This window comes from Mus caroli, unplaced genomic scaffold (assembly GCF_978045245.1).
Source record: "Mus caroli unplaced genomic scaffold, Mus_caroli_1 scaffold_2, whole genome shotgun sequence".
Taxonomy (NCBI): Eukaryota; Metazoa; Chordata; class Mammalia; order Rodentia; family Muridae; genus Mus; species Mus caroli.
Genome location: NW_028227257.1, coordinates 520,286 through 540,467, shown reverse-complemented (window position 1 = coordinate 540,467; position 20,182 = coordinate 520,286). Strand labels below are relative to the sequence as shown.

The 20,182-nt window shown below is 48.9% G+C and overlaps 3 protein-coding genes across 4 annotated transcripts in view; 2 read left to right on the top strand and 1 right to left on the bottom strand.

Moving 5' to 3' along the window:
- Nucleotides 1–226: 226 nt before the first annotated feature.
- On the top strand, nt 227–2,785 carry Lime1 (Lck interacting transmembrane adaptor 1). Its single transcript, XM_021185476.3, has 6 exons — nt 227–559; nt 1,359–1,479; nt 1,644–1,701; nt 1,773–1,860; nt 1,956–2,317; nt 2,415–2,785. Exons 2-6 carry the CDS (start codon nt 1,382–1,384, stop codon nt 2,616–2,618), a joined length of 810 nt encoding a protein of 269 aa, XP_021041135.1. The 5' UTR covers nt 227–559; nt 1,359–1,381; the 3' UTR covers nt 2,619–2,785.
- A 2,017-nt stretch (nt 2,786–4,802) lies between these two features.
- Slc2a4rg (SLC2A4 regulator) lies at nt 4,803–7,027 on the top strand. Its single transcript, XM_085835083.1, is given in 7 exon segments — nt 4,803–4,878; nt 5,443–5,535; nt 5,607–5,656; nt 5,658–5,826; nt 5,829–5,995; nt 6,121–6,358; nt 6,361–7,027. Coding segments are annotated over 7 exon segments (870 nt in total). The 3' UTR covers nt 6,438–7,027.
- A 175-nt stretch (nt 7,028–7,202) lies between these two features.
- The window catches only part of Zbtb46 (zinc finger and BTB domain containing 46), a 73,969-nt gene continuing 60,989 nt past the window's right edge, over nt 7,203–20,182 (bottom strand). For both annotated transcript variants that reach the window (XM_021154225.3, XM_085831468.1), the window contains exons 4-5: nt 14,844–15,019; nt 7,203–10,901 (exon numbers count right to left, since the gene is read on the bottom strand). In XM_021154225.3, the coding sequence (XP_021009884.2) occupies nt 10,497–10,901; nt 14,844–15,019 (581 nt within the window). In that variant the 3' untranslated portion in view covers nt 7,203–10,496. The remainder of the gene's footprint in view (nt 10,902–14,843; nt 15,020–20,182) is intronic.

Sequence of the window (20,182 nt, the reverse complement as noted above, 5' to 3'; positions counted from 1 at the left end):
GTGTAGGTCCTGGGAGTAGACAGGTGGGCAGTGGGAGTCCCAAATGAGGCCACTGCCTCTGTCTAGGGTCCAAGAGTCCAAGAGAAAAACATTCTCCCTTTTCCCTTCTCTGACCAAGTGGGTAAGAACCTAAGGTGGCTCTTCAGTCCCAGTACTCACAAGCAGGTAGGGTGTGTGAGATGGAAACACCTTAGGAATATAGTCAGTGAGAAAAGCAGGCAGACCTGGCTTGGGTGGGTTTGGGGTTCATTTCTGGTTTTTGGCTGCCACGATAATCCATCCAGTTGACCTGCTTTGTTCACCTCATTAATGGGTATCTGCCTCATTGGGGTGGAGGGGACTGTGCTGGTCTTTGTGGTAATTGCCTAGTGATAGCATTAGCCATGATGAGGTAGGTGTGAGAAGGGCAGAGACTGTGGGAGCAACTGCGCAAGAGCTGTGTGGCTGCTGGGAGGTGCTCTGAGAAACACAGGAAGTGAGGTGAGGCGTCACCAGCAGCCCACAAAGATCTTCCTGGCTGTCCTAGACAGGGCCAAGCAGCAAATCCCCGGTGGCCTCGGTAAGTGCTCCCCCACCTTCTATCCTGGGCCAGCCCCCAAGCCTCTCCATGCTCTGGGGTCTGGGAGGGTTAGTCCCTGCCTGATTAGGCCATTGATAACTTGGCTGTAGCCAGGTTAGTCAGCTTGGGCCCACTTAGTGAAAGAAGCCTACACTCCAAGCCTGAACAGACAGGCCCTCACCTCAGCAGGGTGTTGTTCACCCTAATTTTACTTACCTTGAACTCCTGGGTGAGACCCTAATCAGCTCTGCAAAGGGCAGCTCCAGGGAAGGCAGGAGCCCCGGGAAGGGAGGAGTAGGGTGGGAGTACGTGGCCCTGATAGCAGCTCCTCCTGTTCATTGACACACACCTCCCTCCCTTTCTATAGTGAGTAGTCTAGGAAAATTGCCTGACACAGGGGTCACTCTGTGAGCATTGGTGGCCGGAGGTAAGGTCTGTGGTCTGTGGCTCAGAGTCAGAGTGAAGTCAGAGATTCCCCAGGTGATGGGCTTGAACTCTAGTCATACAGCCTTGTTCAGTTGAGGTCATAGCTGCCCTGGCCATGCTCCTCTATCTCTATCTCCATCTCCATTCCTGATAACTAACAGGGATAGGCAGAGCACTTCTTACCAGGAACTCTAGCTAGAGAGGGAAAGGTGGGTCCCCCTAGAGCACGGCAAAAATGCAAGGCTTGGGGGTTTCCGGTGTGCTGAGTCAACCAGGGAGAAGGAACCCACTAGTGGGCAAGATCTGCAAGTAGGCTGCAGCTGTACACTGCTCTCGCAGCCAGCCCCCCAGTGTTCATCTCTTCTGTCCCCAGGGCTCTCTTCCCTGTTTCACAGGATGAGGCCACCAGTGCCTTCAGCCCCACTAGCTCTCTGGGTCCTGGGCTGCTTCTCCCTGCTCCTTTGGCTATGGGCACTGTGCACAGCCTGCCACAGGTATGTGCCTGGGATTCTGTCTGCCCTCACCCTGTATGGTTCAGAGCCAGAAGTCACAATAGAGAAGTCCATATGACGGCTCTACATGTGCTTCCACACTGAGCCTGGGCCAGCATCTGTGCACCTTCCTCTGCCTACTAGACTAACAGCACTCTTGCCCCCAGGAAGAGAGCTCAGAGGCAGCAAACTGGGCTGCAGGACAGTTTGGTACCAGTGGAAATGGTGAGTGCCAGACTGTCCCAGGGGCCAGGGTGAAGACAGCAGGGAATCAACCAGCCTTCCTTGCCCCCTAGCCACTGCTGAGACAGACCCACCTCTGCTCCCTCAGCAAGTCTGACACCAGACTGCATGAGCTGCACCGAGGCCCACGCTCCAGCATAGGTGAGCTCCTGGGAAACCATAAGTGTAGGGCTGTCTTCAGCCTCCCACCACTAGAGCTGGCCCCTCAGTGACTTCTGCCTTGACTTCATCCCTAGCCCCACGGCCTGCTAGCATGGATCTTCTGCATCCACGCTGGCTAGAGATGTCCAGGGGCAGCACCAGGTCTCAGGTACCCAACTCTGCCTTCCCACCACGGCAGCTGCCCAGGGCCCCTCCTGCTGCTCCTACAACTGCACCTTCTACTAGCCCTGAGGCCACTTATTCCAATGTGGGGCTGGCTGCAATTCCCAGGGCCAGCCTGGCTGCTAGCCCTGTGGTGTGGGCTGGAACACAGCTGACCATTAGTTGTGCCAGGCTTGGTCCTGGGGCCGAATATGCCTGCATCCAGAAGCACAAAGGGACAGAGCAAGGCTGCCAAGAATTGCAGCAGAAGGCTAAGGTGATCCCAGCTACTCAGGTAACGTCAGCCTGGGTAGGGCAGGGTAGATGGAGCTGAGCCCGTCCTTGGCAGAGGACAATGCCGAGCCCTCCTTGGGTTTGTCTCTTCTCTCCAGATGGACGTCCTATACTCTAGGGTCTGCAAGCCTAAAAGAAGAGACTCAAGACCTGTCACAGACCAGATGAACCTGCAGGATGGGAGAACAAGTCTGCCACTTGGGAGTGATGTGGAGTACGAGGCTATCAATCTCAGGGGCCAGGATATGAAGCAAGGGCCCTTAGAAAATGTGTATGAAAGCATCAAGGAGATGGGCCTGTGAGCAGCTCAGGCCTCACATCCTGTCTTTAACATGGGTTAGGAAGAGTATCAAGGCTTCTGCTTCAGGATGGTTTGATTGCAGATCCTTCTGTGTCCTTCCACCTCCACAGCTGACAGCACAGATATCAGAGCCAGTCCTTGAGGCCTAATTAAACCTCTGTTCAATAAGGTTGGCTCTTGGTTGCTTTTTATCTCTATCTATCTATCTATCTATCTATCTATCTATCTATCTATCTATCTATCTATCTATCTATCTATCTATTTATTTTGAAAGCTGGGAAGGTTGGAGTGGGAGTTTTCTGAAAGGATTAGAGATGTCCCCTTCTAGTCTTTGATTCTTGTCCTTGACCCCTGCCCTGAGGTCATGAGCTGGTTGTTAGACTCAGAATTCTGACAGTGATTAGGAGGGAGAAGACAAGCTATTTGCCATGGTGGTTTTCTAGGCCTGAGGGTCTGGAACAACATGGCCAGTGGGGTCTGAACCCTCAGATCCTCCTGAAACCTCTATCCCCAGCCCTTGAAGTTACTTAAGTAGGTGGCTGTTGACAGTCCTGAGTTAAAGAATAACCTGTTTGCAGGAGGCCAGTCAAGTAGGTGGTAGCTTTGCGGGCACCCCAATTCCCTGGGAAAACATGCCCTCTTGGGCTGTAGGGCTCTTGTGAGTCTTGGAGTTGTCTTCAGGAGTTGAGCCACACACCCCCAGCCCCCACTAGTCTGACCTGGAGCATCCTGCAAGTGGGGGGATGCTGACAGTGAGGCATGGGCTCCTTGAGGTGTTGCTGTGGGAGAGGATCAATAGACACAGGCACCAGAAGAAAGCAGAGTGGGGGATATGGCCAGTCAGGCATCTGGAGGGGGCCAGAGGTAGGGGCAAATCCTGGGCGGAGGTCGACCTGCCTGGCCCCAACCTGGGGCCAAGTTGAGAAAGCCTGGCGTCAGTTCTGCAGCATAGGCTCTGGAAGCTGAGCGCTCCCCCCATCCCTAGCCAGACCAGTCTGCGGACCTTACCTGCCTCACTCTTGAAGTTTGGGACCTAGCATCTGTAGTTTCCCCAGATTCTGAGTGCAGAGGACCTGGGTCAGTGTGCTATGCTGGTATGCTGGTTACTGTACCCACATCACTGCAGGTACTGGTGAGCAGGGGTACTGCCAAAGTTTGTTTCTTTGTGAAGATGGCACCGGGTCTGCAAACTTTGGGCATTGAGGGCGTGGCAGCTGGGGGTGCACATTCGCCTAGTGTGTATCTGTGGGTCAAGCCAGGCTAAGCTGAGAGGTCAGCAGACGATTCCTGTTGAGACTGAGTTGGGGTGGGGCTGTGCAGTCCATACCAGCTACATCTGGTGTGGGAGTTGGGCACCAGACAGATTTGAGGTAGAGTCTGGGGTCCCCAGGCAACACCCCCTGGCTCCCACCCCCATTTCAGGACCCTTATATAGGTTGGTGGCCTGGCTGGCTTGAAGGTCTCAGAGCTGCAGGAACCTCAGACCATGAACCCAGGAGCTTAGGAAACCAAGGCTGGAGCCTCAGTGCAGCTCCCAAAGCCTTCTGTTCATATTCCAATGCCAGTAAAGAGGTGAGGTGGTGGTTGGTACCCAAGTGTGTGTGTGTATATGTGACCCAATGTGTGCTGGAGTGGTAGACGCCAGCACAGATGTCAGTCTTAAAGGCCTCTGTGTAAAAGGAGTCCCAACCTGACTAGGAATCTCTTAGGCCCTAGCCTCCACCTCAACACTTGGCAGTCCTATACTGCTGAATGGCTATGTAGCAGGGGCTGACTATTCAACCCCCTGGGGATCTGCTTGTGCTTTGAGCCCAGTCTCCTTAACTGCTGCCAAAGCCTTGCTGTTCCACTCTCCTAGGCCTGGCTCTTGGCCCACAGCTGTGTTGGCTGGGAGGGCTGAGCCATTGCTGTTCTTGGCCACTAAGTGGTCCTTCAGAACTGCTCAGCACCAGCGTCTGAAGGAGCTATCATGGAAGGAAGCACGTGCCGTGGAGAACTTAGGCCTTTCATGGACCCCTGTCCTATGATTCCTGGATTTTCAGCTTTGCAACCTGGGTTTGGGGGGTGGAGCCAGGCCTCTTGCCTGATGTCCACACACATGTCCATGCTTACACATGTATGCTGGGCAGCCTCATCTCTAGAATACCCCCCAGGAAAAAAAAAAAAAAAACGGCTGGAAAAGGTCATGGCTGCTGCAAGCCTTATAACCCTGTCTACCAGCCCCCTCTGTGTAGGGGGCCCAGCTGTCACCTTTAGTCCAGGTGAGACTCAGAAATCTATGCTCGAGTATGGGGTGGGCAAGGTCCAAAACTTCTGGGTTTTGTTTTTGTTTTTTTTGTTTTTTTTGTTTTTTTTTTGCTTGTTTTGTTTTTCCAGGACAATGAAGCCTCTAAGCCTCTATGGAACAAGCAGTGCCCGCAAACCTGATGTGCCACCTTCTAAGCTTGCCTCTTGGACTCTTAAGAGATATCTGGGTCCTGAGTGCCCCTAACTGAGGCCACTTGGGTGGCCATGCTGCTTCCTGGCCATGCCAAACATCCCTACCTTGTGCTGGAGAGGCCTTTCTCTGAGTCTCTGGGGCCAGATTCTGCTAGCTGCCCCTATTCCTCAAGGCTCACCTGAACAGCTGGCAACTCATAATCAGAGACTTGGAGAGCACCAGCAGGCAGAATGTCTGCAGAGCAGCTTGAGCCTTCAGAGTTCCCGCATGGAATTTCCCTGCAGAAATCTGGCTTGGAGCCCTGGAAGGAAGTCGTGGTTCATCCTCCAGGCAGCTACAGCAGTAGCAGCAACAGAGGAGACTGGGGCTAGGACCTGACCAGCAGCCAGTCTTCTCCATCCACTCCATTACCCCTGCTGCCTCCTAAAGCAGCCCACTCTCTGCTTGGGGAGCCCACTCTGAGAAAATAGCAAGGTAGGCCTGGGGAAATACCCTCTAGGTTGGGCAGGACAGGGTGTTCACTGTTGACCGAGGCCCCAATCACTTCAGAACTCTATTCAGGTCGTGTTCCAGTGCTTATGGAAGAGCTGTGGGAAGGTGTTGCGCACAGTGTCTGGGATGCAGAGACATAGCCACTTGGTGCACCTGGGATGTGGTAGGACTGGGAATTTGGCCAGGGTGGGGTCAGGCCTTGCCAAAACTTTTAAGCCCTCACATCTACTCCTTGCAGGAGGCAGACAGCCAGTGCAGAGTGATGACAAGGAGGACTTCACTACACGGAGCTCTATGTTGGCGTGGCTGTGCTGCCTGATGGGTTGTTCAGCCTGACCCCAGTGTCTCCTATCGTCTTCATGCCACTCACCTTTCCTCATCTGGAGCTTCCAGAATTGTTGGAGCCCCCAGCTCTTCCCAACCTGTTACAGCCAGCTCTTTTTTTTTTTTTTTAAAGATTTATTTATTTATTATATGTAAGTACACTGTAGCTGTCTTCAGACACTCCAGAAGAGGGAGCCAGATCTCGTTACGGATGGTTGTGAGCCACCATGTGGTTGCTGGGATTTGAACTCCGGACCTTCGGAAGAGCAGTCGGGTGCTCTTACCCACTGAGCCATCTCACCAGCCCTACAGCCAGCTCTTAACTTTGTCTCTGCCTCCTAAGCTCAGCTGTTCAGCTGTTCCACAGGCATGCCACGGTGACCATGCCGATCAGCCAAGTGAGGCCACAGATAGAGATTGGGGTCAAGTCTCAGAGCACTCTGGAGAGAAACAGTACAGGGGTTGTGGCTCATTCCAGAGCTGTCTGGCCACCTGGAGCCACAGGCCAGGGCCTACATACCAGCCCTGCCTGGCAAGCTCAGGGCCAATCCAAGGTGTGTGTAGTTTGAGGGGCTGGGCATGTAATACATGGTAAAGGTCTCAGCTGACAATTCTCCATACCCCCTGCATGTCCCCTCCAGGAAGCGCCAAAAAGTTGGTGCCAAAAAGTGCCAGAGAGTTTATAGCATGGGACCCATGGTGCTCAGTTTGCTGCTGGAAGAAAGCCTGCTAAGCAGTTTCTGGACTGAGCCAATCTGTGATGCTACTACTGCCTGGCCTTCTTCTCACGCCTAACCTGAACCTACAGCAAACCTGTGGTGGGATGTGACTCTGGGGGGGGTGTGGAGGGGTGACTGAATACTCAAGTGCCTTGGAAAAAAAACAAAAACCAAACTGCTTGTTGTCCTTTGACTTCAGGGGCAGTTTGCCTCCCTGTCTGTCACTTAGCTACTTGTCGAAGATGTCAGTGGACCCCACTAGAGCCTGTTTAAGATGCACTTTGAGAGGGGTCAAGGAGAGAGGAGTCTCGTGCTCACATTTAAGGCAGTGATTCCAGGACCGTGGGGCTGACATTTTACCATGTTAATGAAGCTCAGGTGTCTTGTGTCTTGGCCATAGTAGTTGAGAAGAAAAATTAAAAATTTTGAGGATTATTTGTTTGCTTGTTTAGTTTTCCAAATACCAAGTTTATCTCCCCGGGGAAAGAAGTGTAACTAGGAGGGAAATAGAAATGAATGATAAGCAAAAGAGCTGGCAGCTGCCTCCACCCAGCGTGAGAGCTAAGGAATACTATATTCAAACCACACAGGAGGCATCTGCATGGAGCAGCAATTTCCCATTTTATTTAAAGTGACCGTTTTGCAAGAATGTCTACACTAAATCCCATCACAGAAAGGAAACCCACAGGCAACCTAGGCAGACAAATCGCAAGAACCACTAGAGCAGGTAATCCTTACCTGTCTGTGGTTAGAGAGCAGGACAACAGAGCAGTGAACCCCACCAACTGATTATGACAAACCTCCCACAAATATTGAACACATCTTCAGTACAAACACAGTTTTATAATAATTAATATAAAGTCAGTATAATATAGATTATTCCCAGGAAAAAAATCAACAATCTTTAAACACTGCCTTTTTTTTTCCTTTTTGTTGACAGATTGAAAGCATGTTGAAAAAAATAAATATTTAAGAAAAGCACACACAGCACCCTCACTACAAGTGATTCTAAAAGAGCCACATACAAATCACAATAGGATCTAAAAAATAACATCACCATTAAGTATGGCTTTCTTAAGAGTTGTACATGTCATAGAATGAGCCAAAGGAAGATTATCTTTCAGAATATTGCAAAAAGTTCCAGTTTTGCATTTTCTCAGGTTTTGTTTTGTTGCCTGTTTTTAAAGGAAGATGTGCAAAATTGGAAGCATAGCTGTGTCTTTTGGGTCAGGTCCCTGTCCTCGCAGTGTCCTGGTCCCCAAAACTCAGAGTCCAAATACACAAACTGGTCAGGATCCAGAGACCCACAGCAAGGTCATATCATTTTCTCATCTCAACTTCACAGCACCCATGCCATGGGCTGTATTTTCCACTTTGGTGTTACAAACACCAGAATACAGACACACACACACATACAAAAAAAAAAAAAATACAAAATGTGAAATGTAATCTACACATTTTTCTTCTTCATAAAAAAATATTTATTAGTTTGAACATTGATTTAAAAAAAGTCACATTTAAAAAAAAAAAAAAAACTTCAATACATACATCTTTTCCCTCCGTGCCTCCTGAGATGGATATGTTCATCTGGATCTCTAGATTTCCACTTTCTAATTGGAAACTGAGCCAGAACAAAGCCTGCCACATGGCAAACACTTGGAAGGTGGTGGGACCAGAACTGGGACCCTCAGTTTTCTGGTACAGTACTGGTTTTAAGGAAGTGCCCTGTGGCACCAACAGGGAACCCCAGAAAGGCCAGAAAAGGCAGTCTGGAAGGGGAGCCAGTCAGAGCAAGACATCCTGAGTGGAGGCACAGGTGCCTTGGGAGGTGGGCTAGGGGTCCTGCATCTTGGGCAGGACAGCCTGAGAAGTTGGGACGGATACAAAAACCCAGAGACAGTGGTAGCAAAGGTCTAGTTTCCAAATGCATTTTATAAGAAAGTGTTTAGAAAAGGTGTTTTAAACGAGGGAGAGATGTACTGAGTCTGGGAGCTCTCAGTGGGCCCTGGCAAGGCTAGAGAGTCTCAACCTGGAGTTTTGTTGGTAAAAGGAGGTCTAGCTATGTCGTCACAGGCGGAAATATACTCCAGAACCAGCGTGCCTCAGAGCAAGAGGGTAGTGAACAGAGGGACGGACACACAGCTTCCCAGGCAGCTGTCCCTACACACTGTGTATAGGAGAGTCCTGGCCCTGTTCTTCCTGTTGTTTTGTTTAAAACAATAGAAGCTATGATTGCTTCCTTCTGTAGGAGCAGGCCAGTGCCCTCTGTAGCTCAGGCAGCTAGTACTTGAGGAGAACCACCAAGAAACACAAGTTCTGCACAACCATTGGAACCTAAATTAGTTTTACCGGGTGTCTCCTTACTTACCAACAGAACAGATGTGTCAGTTTAAAAAAAAAAAAGTATAAAAGCTATTTGTCTGAGAAAGGGAAACCAAAATTCTTTAATTGGCCCTAGTGCTTAGTAGCCTTATGAGCCCTTGTACAGGGTAGGGTTAGCCCATCAGCACTCATCAGAGTGCTCACTGAACACCACTGCAGTGGGCCTTTGGGAGCTGAGGTGGATGAGGGACGGAATGTCTTGATAGTTTGTCAGAAACAGCCTCAAGAGGAGGGCAGGCTGCAGCATCTATGTCTATGACTACCCTGCCGATAAGTGGACAGCTGTCTCTCTGGGCCTCAGAGCCATGGAAATGAAGCCCACGCTTCACAGAAGAAGTGTGAGAGCCTTCAGAAATACAGCTAGAGGACGTGGTGAAGAGTTAAAGGAACCACCCCCATAATCCTGTCAGTCCTGTCGAGTGAGGAAAACAATGTGAAACAAAGTAATCTGTAGTAACCACCTCAAAATGTCTCTGACTTCTTTAAAATTTGGTTCCTAGGCAGAGAGGCATAGCAGCACACTGCAGCTAGGAACACCCACCTCCAGTGTTAGCAGCAACAAAGGCAAGAGCTGAGCTCTATCCAGTCCAATATGGGATCAGCCGAAGCACAGGCAGAACTCAGGGTGCACAATGGGGTTCTCCAAGAAAGTGCACACAGAACAAAGAGCTGTGACCTTGGCAACTCAACCCTGTGAGCCTAAAGTGGAAAGTATCCGGCCACAGGTCCCCTCTTGGACAGACAGCACTCCTCCTCGGCCTGCCAATTAGGTAGCTGCTTCCCACAGAGATAGCACCTGGAGCCTAGGGCTTCCAGAGAGGCATCTGCAGTCATTTTGTGTTAAGCACCAAAGCCTGGAGGTAAGAGGGTTGCAGGACTTTTTGCCCAATAGATTCCACCAGCTGCCATAGGGCAGCAGAAACCAAGAGGACAGAGTGACATAGGGCCATAGCCCATAACCTGACTGCTTGGGGAGGGGGGATAGAAGGAGATTGAGCAGTGCTGTGGATGGAGCAGTTTGTGTTTATGCAAAACTCAACACTTACTCAGGCCTGCAGTCTGCAGGACTGCCCTCATGACCGTATCCAGTGCTGACCCTGACCTATACTCCGAGTCATCTTGCATTCCTAGCCAGGTTCACAACAAAGGGCTCCTTTGATACCCTGAGGAAGCATGCCCAGGCCTTGGTGCAGCCCTGCCCATACATCTAGACACCTGCTGGGGATTCCATTAATACCTGGACAGGTGGGAGCATGCACTCTCCCTTTTCTTAAACCCACACTGTACCCCTCACTTCGTGTTCAGTCCTAGTGCTCCCCAGTCACGAGTCACACCCACTTTTTAGCTCACAGGACCAGTTTCTGTAATGGAGAGGGGTATAGCACGGAGGAGGGGCCTTTAGGAGGAGCTTCAAGGAGTAAGCATGGTCCTGCTCCTGGGTAAGTAAAGATCCACTAAGACACACACACAGGTGGACAAAGCGATTCAGCCATCACTCACCCTGCCCACTAGAGCAGAGCCCCTAGGAGATCCAGGCAAAGTCTTTATCAGGCTCCCCAGAGGGGCTGTGAGGCCCCTGTGGAGAGTCTTCATCATCCTTGTCATCCCCCAGCAGTGCATCCTCATGGGCCAAGCCCACATCGTCCTTCCACTTGGCCATGTCCTCATCCTCATCCTCAACCAGCTCCTCCTCAGCCTCCCCTCGAGGATCATCCGGATCCTCCAGGTACGGCCCTTCACCAGCAAACAGCGCCTCAGGGGAGCCCTCGCCACCTCCACCATGGTCCAGCGGCGTGCCCACACCCCGGCCAGCACAGTCTGCACACACCCCATGGCGACGAGAGCCGTGCTTAATGCCCACACTGGCTGCAGACATGAACACACGGCTGCACACTTTGCACACGTACTTCTTGTCCTTGCTGTGGACCTGGAGGAACAGAGCAGTCAGTGGAGATGTGAAGTATTTGGGTGAGGAGTACAGTCATTGTTAGGTCATGAGAGACACAGGAGGGACAGCCCCTGACAGGGACCGGAGGGAACAGGTCTATCTGGAGCCCATGGGCAATATCACTAGAGACAGCAAACCATCTTGGGGATGCTATAGGCACCAGGGGAAATGGTGTCATGCCACCAGCTACAAACTGGTCCAGAGCCCAACGTATCTGTATCCAAGTACTCTAATTCTCATTTGGTCATATTACTCCCTCTGCCTGAAGTAGCCTTCCTACAAACTTTCGCGTGGGGGGAGCTGAGAGGCTCTGGTTCACCCTAGCTCTGAAGCCCAGCTGACGTTAACCCTGTACAGGCAGAGGAGCTGGCCTAGCAACCCAGATGGTGCAGAGCTAAGAAATGCAACACTGCTCTCCTGGATTCATGGGACAGGGAGCCCATACACAGCTGTGGTTGGAAGCTGCAAGAGCCTTCAAGGAAGCCCAGGCTAGCTTGGTAGGCTGGGCAGCATGGGAGCTACAGGTGAAGAGTGGAGGGAGAGGGCTCAGCGTGAAGATGATGGACTGGAAAGCATAATGGAGCCTGACACAGGGCAACGGAGTTGAACCCCAGCCTGGCTGCTATGCACGTTGCTTCCATGAAAAGGGGCAAGTCCTTCTGTCCTATGTCTCAACTGAAAGGCAAGGACAGAGATGACAGAGGAAATGTGGCAGCCAGGGAGGGACAGAGGCAGTCAGTGCCCTGCCCGTTGTAGTACTTAGCAGGAAGACACAGTACTCAGTAGAGGGGCCTTGAGGTACAGAACACTAAAGTCTGGATTTCTGGAGGGAAGCCAGGAGGTCTGGGCCTGAGGAAGTGTGCATAGGAACCAGTGTACTCTGTAGAAAGTTAGCCTGTGGAGAATTTCCTCCCTAGAGATGGGATGTGTGGGGTACTCATAGGAGTATCAGCCTGGCCACCTGTACCTCCTTGTATATAAGACCTGACCCTAAGCTTAATAGAAGCTTAAGGAACCCAGAGGAGCCCATAACTGTCTCTGGCCAGGCAGCCCTAGGCCATACACAGGTGGATTGGTGGTCAACACCCTAGAATAGGTTTCCTTAAACAGAAGTTTCCCCAGACTCTAGGCTCTCTTCCTTCCCGCATATGCTGCCACCAGGACTGCTGGGGAACAGGCTGCACACAGCTAAGAGGGTGATTATAACTTGTTCCCACTATTCTGAATCTGCCAGTTCTCCAACTATAAGCATGCCTGAAAAGGGCACCACCACTCATAAGGATCTGGCCACAAGGTGGCACTGTGTTTCTGTCTGGACCTTGAATGCTACCCTCCCATCCTGGGCTTCTCAGGATCTCATGGAACACCCAGCCTTCCCTCTCTTGAGTACACCTTTCTTGCAGGTAGAGTTGCTTTCCGAAGAACTCTGAATTAAGACTCAAATATACACCACCTAAGAAAAACTCAAGAAGCCCACAGTATGACTTGAAAAGAGTTGTCACTAGGGGGAACTGGTGGCCCTTGAAGCTGGGGTGCCAGCCTCACACGCTTCCCTGAAAGTTTGATTCTAGAAATGAGACCTCTAATAACTTGGTACACAGGGCACTTTTTGATTTCTTTGGCTTATGTGTTTCTCTCCCTCTCTCATACTGGCCTGAAATTCTCAATACCCTTGTTTCAGCCTCTATAATTCTGCAATTACAGACATGTTTTACCATGCTTGGTTTTATGTAATGCTAGGGCTCAAACCCAGAGGTTCTTGCAAATTAGACAAATACTCTGCCAACTGAACTACACATCCCCTCAAGCCCTTGCTTTGCCATTTTAAGTCAGAGTTTCCCCCTTTCTCTACCACAGAAGAACAAAACTTAGACCAAGTTACAGCAGTGTTGATCAGACAGGAGCAGGCCTAGGAGTCTGGCACTACTAAGATTCCTGTGGCCTGAGGACTACCACATGAACTATTGGCTGTACTATGTTGCTCAGAGGTGACAAAGATGTTTCATGGAGCCTCTCCTCAGAACACTCGCCCATCCTGACATGCCCAGGAAGAAGCACAAGAGAAGGGCATCATGCAATCTGCTGCCATGCTCCTTGACAATGGTGTTTAGAATATTACAAACCCACGCCTTCCTGATCCCTGGCAATGTACAGAGTGGCCCTCAGCACTGTCTCCACCTCTGGAGGGGCTTGGAAGGGCTTTGCTTGCCAAGAAGTCAGGGCAGTAGATGGTGAACATAGTGGGCTGCAGAGCTGCCTCTAACGCAGAGGGCTCTATTTTTTCAAAGATAGGCATCCCAAGGAAACGATATAAACTATATAGACCTTTTTCTCATGCAAGTCTTAACATATGGGGCATCATCAATATTAAATACAAGATCTCACTATGAAGCCGATTCTGAGCCTGGTACACAGGCTGGCTTAGAACCTATCATTCTTCTGCCTCCTCCTCTAAAATGAGGTGACGCCTGAAGTAGGAACAGCTACCCCACGTGAAGGGCAGGCAGAGTGGCCCATCCTCAATCAAGGGCGAATGTTGTTTTGGGTAAGAAAATGCAGAGTTTTCAAGACTGTTCATTACCTACGAGCTGAAAAACAAGACCCAGTATTCTCTGAGTAGGAAAAGCCGTGTGGAGGTGGCAACATCCCACTTAAGCGTCCCCTCAGTCTGTAAAGCAGTCTCTGTGGACTCAGCACAAACAGAGCGAGTGAAAAGTTATTTTGTTTCTCTTTCTGAGACAAGGTCACTGGTATCACAGGCTGGCCTTGAATCTGCTAGTAACTAACTGAGGATGGCCTTGAACTTTTCAAAAAATTTACTCTGTGTGTGTGTGTGTGTGTGTGTGTACACCATAACTGTCCACACAGAGGACAACCTGTAGAAGGAAGTCTGTTCTCTCCTTCCAACCATGTGGGTCCTGGAATTAAACCCAGGTAGTCAAGCTTGGTAGCAGTCATCCTTATTCCCTGAGCCAACTAAATGTCTTGAATTTCCGATATTCTTTACTCCCTTCCCAAGTGTTGGCATCACAGGAATATACCATCACGTGGTGCTAGGGATTGAATCCAGGGCTTCACGAATGCTAGGCAAGCACTCTGCTGACTGAGCTACCTCCCTGGTCTCATTAGTAAAAAGGTCTAAAACCAGCTCTAAGACTTCAAGCAGCTATGAGTACACAGGACTCTAGGACCTGAGGTTGGGGCAGGGGCTGGGGTTCTGCTCATAGTTAATCAAGCAGGTTCATTAGAAGTCCCTGTTCTGAATAAGCCCCTGTGGGGAGGGGGAGGCCTTGCAGGCCTGCAGTCAGGGTCAGTGAACTAAAGAATGGCACAGCAAGCAGCCAGCTCTTCCGGGGAAACCTGAGACCCCCTAACTCCATCTTCCTCTAAATGTGCCCCTCCCCAAACCCTGATTAATTTTTAGGAGCTCTAAGTCCTTGACCCTAGCTTGCCCTAAGCTGCCTGTGCCTGCCTGACTTTGCTGATGTATCTTTCCAGAACCAACCTACCTGTTTCTGGACAACTTTTTCTTTCTGTCATTTCTTGGCCAGACTGATTCAACACCTGCTACTTGAAAATAGCCTGCTAGGAACTAAGAGCCAGGCACAAGAGTGGGAATGCAAATAAGACAGGCCAGAGTATAGGTAGCGGTGTGCACTCTAAAGTGACTGAGGAAGCCAACAAGCGATGTGCTATCACTCCCTGCACTCAGACTCAGACAGGCTTGGAGCCCCTGAGGAGAGGCACAGTAATGGGATCGGGGTGGGGAGTGGGGCGCAGCTCTCCCTGTTCTGTTCCATACTCCCTTCTGCAAGGCACCTATTACTGGGGTGGGTAGTCTACACCCTACTCCTGACCTGCCTGTCAGGACATCAGAGACCATTTTATCATATACCCTCATGCACTGGTGCCTGCACTCACCAGAGTATGCCGCTTCATGTGCTCTCTCCTAGTGAACTTCTTGCCACAGATCTCACAAGGGTAGGGCCGCTCTCCAGTATGTGAGCGCATGTGTCGCTTAAGGATGCACTGGTGCATGGCTGAGAAGCTGCAGTAGGGGCACTTGAACTTCTTCCTGATCACCGTGAATTCGTTCACTGAAAGACAGTAGAAGAGACATTAGCACCTGACCCCACATGACCAACCACCTCACTTCACCTCCAAATAGACAGTCTACTCACTCATCAGAGTACAGGGAGGTGGCTACACAGCTCTTAGGAGTCACAAAACAGACAACCTTCCAGGAGTCTGCTGAGAACAGATCAGCAGCTTGCTATGGGAACAAGTCATCCTTTACAGCTGTCTTTACCCTGTTCAGAGCTTCCCTATACCCATGATCCTGCTGGATGCCAAAGCATGATGTTTGGCAAGGGTGCATTAAATACTACCCTAGAGAGGAAGATAAGAAAAACTAGCATTCAAGCTGGGCAGTGGTGGTGCACACCTGTAATCCCAGCACTTGGAGAGCAGAGAGAGGTGGATCTTTGTGAATTCTAAAGCCAGCCTGGTTTATAAAGTAAGTTCTAGGACTGCCAGGGCTACAAAACAAACAAAACAAAACAAAACAAAAACCCTTAAACAAAAAAACAGCACCCAAGCATGGCACAAGCCCAAAAGCTAGAAAGAAGAACCACATGGTTTAATATAGTTCTGTCCTGACGACCAGACAGCACACTATGGCAAGGACACTTCACTGTCATCTCTACTAAGTGGATACAATCAACCTCAAGAGCTCAGGGGATCCTCCAGTGTCCCCAGTGCTACTCTGCTCCTGAAGTCACAGTCACAGTGTGCGTCTTGGAACTGATGAGCACAGAGAACAGCCCCGAGAGCACCCAGGTATGCACAGGCCTGATAATGTCAGGCAGACCCTCTTTAAGTCATAGGGAGCCCCATGCTTGTGTGACAGTCTTTTATTCTCAAATCTCCTGCCATTCTAGGTACCTAGGATAGGCTTCAGGCCGGTGAACACTGAGCACTCTGTGCTAGACCTGGAGAAGCCCTGAGTTTGTACCTAGTGTCTGTAAGCCAGGCTCTGATATATCACAACAGGTCATTTCCCAGAGCTACTGTCCACATTCCCAGTCTCTGTGTTTCTAAAAAGGATACTGAGTTCCTGCAGAAAGCTGAGTGCACTCTCCTCAAGACTTCCTTTTCTTTAAGATTTAAGTTCTTAGTAAGGCCATGCTGGTGCAGGTCTTTAATCCTACCACCTAGGAGGCAGAGACAGGTGGATATCTGTGAGTTTGAGGCCAGCCTGGTCTACAGAGAAAGTTCCAGGACAGTCAGAGCTACATAGAGAAATACCTTCTTGAAAAACAAAAAACAAAAAACAAAAACAAAAACAAAAACAAAAACAAAACAAAAATATTTTTAAAAGATTTATTTTCTTTGAGTGTGTGTTTAAGTCAAGCTGGTCTACAGGTAGGAAACCAGTCACTAAGGTCAGCAATCTGGTTTCTTATGGGTCTCTTTTCCTTGTATGAACACTGTGTTATTCAAGAGCTAAGATCATATGTACACTGGGTGGAATGTCATACGCAGCATATTGTGATGTCATTTTGAAGCCATCATTTTAACCACATATCCTAAGTGTTTGAATAATCTGTAACTTATTAGAGATGACGGTATTGGACATCCACGTTGTTTACTTTTTTTTTTTTTGCCCACAGAAATGCTTCAGGGAGCTGGGAGTGGTGGCACATGCCTTTAATCCCAGCACTTGGGAGGCAGAGGCAGGCGGATTTCTGAATTCGAGGCCAGCCTGGTCTACAAAGTGAGTTCCAGGACAGCCAGGGCTACACAGAAAAACCCTGTCTCAAAAAACCAAAACCAAAAAAAAGAAAGAAAGAAAGAAAGAAAGAAAGAAAGAAAGAAAGAAAGAAAGAAAGAAGTGCTTCAGGGGGTCTCACAAATAATTCCCGAGAGGCAGATCCTGTTTCCATTTACTGTGCCTTTAGCCAACCCCAGTGCCCAGTGCCAGGGGAGTGTGTGAAGCAGTGCAGCTCCTGCAGACAGGCCTTCCCCAAAATGGATCCCAGTAGGAGACTGGAGCATGTGGCAGTGATGGCCTTGTGATCCCAAGGGTTCTGTGTATACTAGACAGGAGACCTTGAGGCAAAGCAGCTGGCATGTAACTCTGCATGACATCTGCCATGTAACAAAAGGAACACTCGTCATCAGTCCTGAAGCTCCCAAAAGCGAAAACATGAGCTGCTTTTTGTCCTTTCCTTTTAGGTCTTGACTTGGCTCACATCCCAGGCAATGGAGCCCTGTTCCTTAGGCAGAGACACTGCCTGGCACATTCCTCCACAATGGCCATTCTCACTCCCATGATTCCTAGTTTCCGCTTATCACATTTAAAATAAATGAGCCACTCAAAGACAGAAAGGGAAAACAAGGAGCCAAGTTTCTACAATGTTTTCTTTGACTGTGTCTTGGGGTTATATCCACACTTCCTATTTGCGTATAATCAAAGACTAAAGTACTGTGGTCAAGCGTACTTTTAATCCCATCCCTTGGGAGGCAGAGGTAGGAGAATTTCTGAATTTGAGTCGAGCCTGGTCTATAGAGTGACTGATGAGATGGCTCAGTAGTTAAGAGTACACAGTATCCTTATAGAGGTCCTAGTTTGGTTCCTAGCACACACATTGGGCAGCTCACAGACACCTCTAACTCCAGCAACATGTGAGCCAACACCCTCTTCTGGCCTCCATAGGTACCACCACCATCCCCACATTTATAAAAATAAAATACTGAAGTTTTTAAATTATAGGGGCTGGAGAAATGTTCAGTGCTTAAGAGCACTTGCTGCTGAAGACCTAAGTAGTTCATGATCGTCTGTAATTCCAGTTCCAGAGAATCTGATGCCCTCTTTGTTGTCTGTGAGCACTGGGCATTGATATGGTGCACATATATAGATGCAATCAAGCATTTATACAGGTAAATAAAATAAAATTTAAAATGTAAATGGGACAAGTAAAAATCATGAGACAATGACCTAAAGGGGGCGTGGGGGAGGGGGTACAGAACACTGTAAAACAAAAACAACAAAAAAAGAAAGGTAAGGACTGCTCATTGTGAGAAATGACCGGTCAAATTCACCACGCTAGTAATTAAGAGTAAAACTGTAATCATCCTGAATACACCTGAAATTATTTGGTAAAATTCAATCCATATTCTTTTTCATGGTGAATAAAAATCTGTAAAAATTTTTAAATGGCCAGGCAGTGGTGGCGCACACCTTTAATCCCAGCACTTGGGAGGCAGAGGCAGGCAGATTTCTGAGTTTGAGGCCAGCCTGGTCTATAGAGTGAGTTCCAGGACAGCCAGGGCTACACAGAGGAACCCTGTCTCGAAAAACAAAAAACAAACAAACAAAACAAAACAAAAATAAATGTTGTAACTGCACATTTACATTTAAGTACATAATTCAGAATACATGTTAAATAAGTACTTGTAAATAGAAAGCCTTTTTCCTTTTTGGAAACAGGGTCTCACAGTGTAGCCTGGCTGTCCTTCAGACATCAACAAAACCCCTCTAGCTGTAGAACCCACAAGTGGTCTCTCAGGGACCGCTTCATTACTGTCAAGAATGCAGAGAACTGCCAGTGAGTGAGACGGGATGGGCAGGTTTGCTACATGCAGGCAAAGAAGTCAGTGGGTACTTCCAGAGTCACCAATCATAAATGGTCCAGAGTGTGTTTCTTCATCAAGTGACAATTTCCAAAACACTGTACTTGTGATGCATCTCATTAATGGATCCAAAAAAGTTACGCCTCATTTTTCCATTTATACATGTACCTTTTGTATTAAAATAACAAAATAAAATATGAAGACATTAAAATTATTTTCAGAAAAATTTTAAACATTTGTTATTATATTTATTTACACAGTTGGGGGCGCATATATGGAATAGTCAGATGAGTTTGTGGGTGTTGGTTCTTGCTTTCCACTGTGTAGGCTCAGGGGATCAAACTCAGATAGTCAAGCTTGGCCGTAAGTGCCTTCACCCGCCGAGACGTCTTGTCTGGCCTTCAGAAAACTTTAATCTTATGTAAAGTGTACATATCTTTTTTTTAATTATTCACTTTACATCCCACTCACTGCCCTCCCGAAAGTGTACATATCTTAAGAATCACCTGCAGCATAATCAAAGAATCTTTTCAAGCCAACCAGAGCCAGCCCTGAGATCTGTCCTACTCTTTTGTTTTGCTATTCTAGGATGTGTGTCTCTGGAGTCATCTGCTCGAAACTGGCTGGATTCAGTCAACAACAGTCTGGGGAAGTGCAGTCAGTCCATTCTTGCTTGTTGCAGCATAGTGTTTTACCTTTGTGCAATCAAATCATGGTGTGCCCGTTTCTGCAGATTCACTTGAGCCTCGAGAGTCGAGTCGTGGTGCTGAAATGACTACATGTGTTTCTCGGTGGACAGGGATGCCTTGTCTCTGTTGCACACCCAAAAAGGGAATGTGCCATAGACTGTTGGCTAAGCAGCTTTTCAAAAGTTTACAATTTAACTCAAGCTACCTTTTGTGCTTGGTGAGAAGGAAGGCACAGGACTTTTCTCGTGGGTATATTTCCAGTTCTCTCAGTAGCGTATATCAGTCACATGATCTGTACTGTTGCCTCAAGCACATCCACTCATCCTTGTGCACCAGTCTCCACTGCAGCAAATCTGAACAGCTTACACAGTGTCAGCCCGTAGCAAGTGCCCCCATGCTTTCTACCAACCATGGCCTCTAATTTCTGTATTTGAAGCTTTGACATAGGGGACCCTTGAGGGATAGCTACTTCCAGGTGTGATCATTCCCTAAAGTAAGCCCACCTTCGATTGTTGATATTGTCAACTTGATGGTATGTATATATAATCGCCAAAAAGCCCTTGGGTATGCCTGTGAAGGGTTATCTAAATTGGGTTTCTTTAAATATCTGTGGCGTCATTCATCTCATGGCTTGGGGTCCAGAGTGCACACACAACAAGCACAAGTCCAGCTGGGCACCGGCATTTGTCACCGCTTCCTGACAGCAGGCACATGTGATTAGCTGCCTCCTCACACTTTCAACCGTGCCTCTGTGATGGACTTGCACACTTGAATTCTAAGCCAAAATAAGCCCTTCTTTCCCTAAGTTGCTTGTCAGGCATTTGATCACAGCAATGAGAAAAGTAATATTCCCATTTTTAGCCTTCTCTGTGGGACTCCACACCTAGGTCCACTGCTGCCTGCCCTACATCCCTAGGGCAGGTGCCAGAGAACCAG

Bases quoted from the DNA above. Each gene is read 5' to 3' on its own strand.
- Lime1 (XM_021185476.3), top strand. From the start codon at position 1,382: ATGAGGCCACCAGTGCCTTCAGCCCCACTAGCTCTCTGGGTCCTGGGC. The intron at 1,702-1,772 runs GTGAGTGCCAGA...CTTGCCCCCTAG, and splicing joins GTTTGGTACCAGTGGAAATG to CCACTGCTGAGACAGACCCA. The intron at 2,318-2,414 runs GTAACGTCAGCC...TCTTCTCTCCAG, and splicing joins AGGTGATCCCAGCTACTCAG to ATGGACGTCCTATACTCTAG.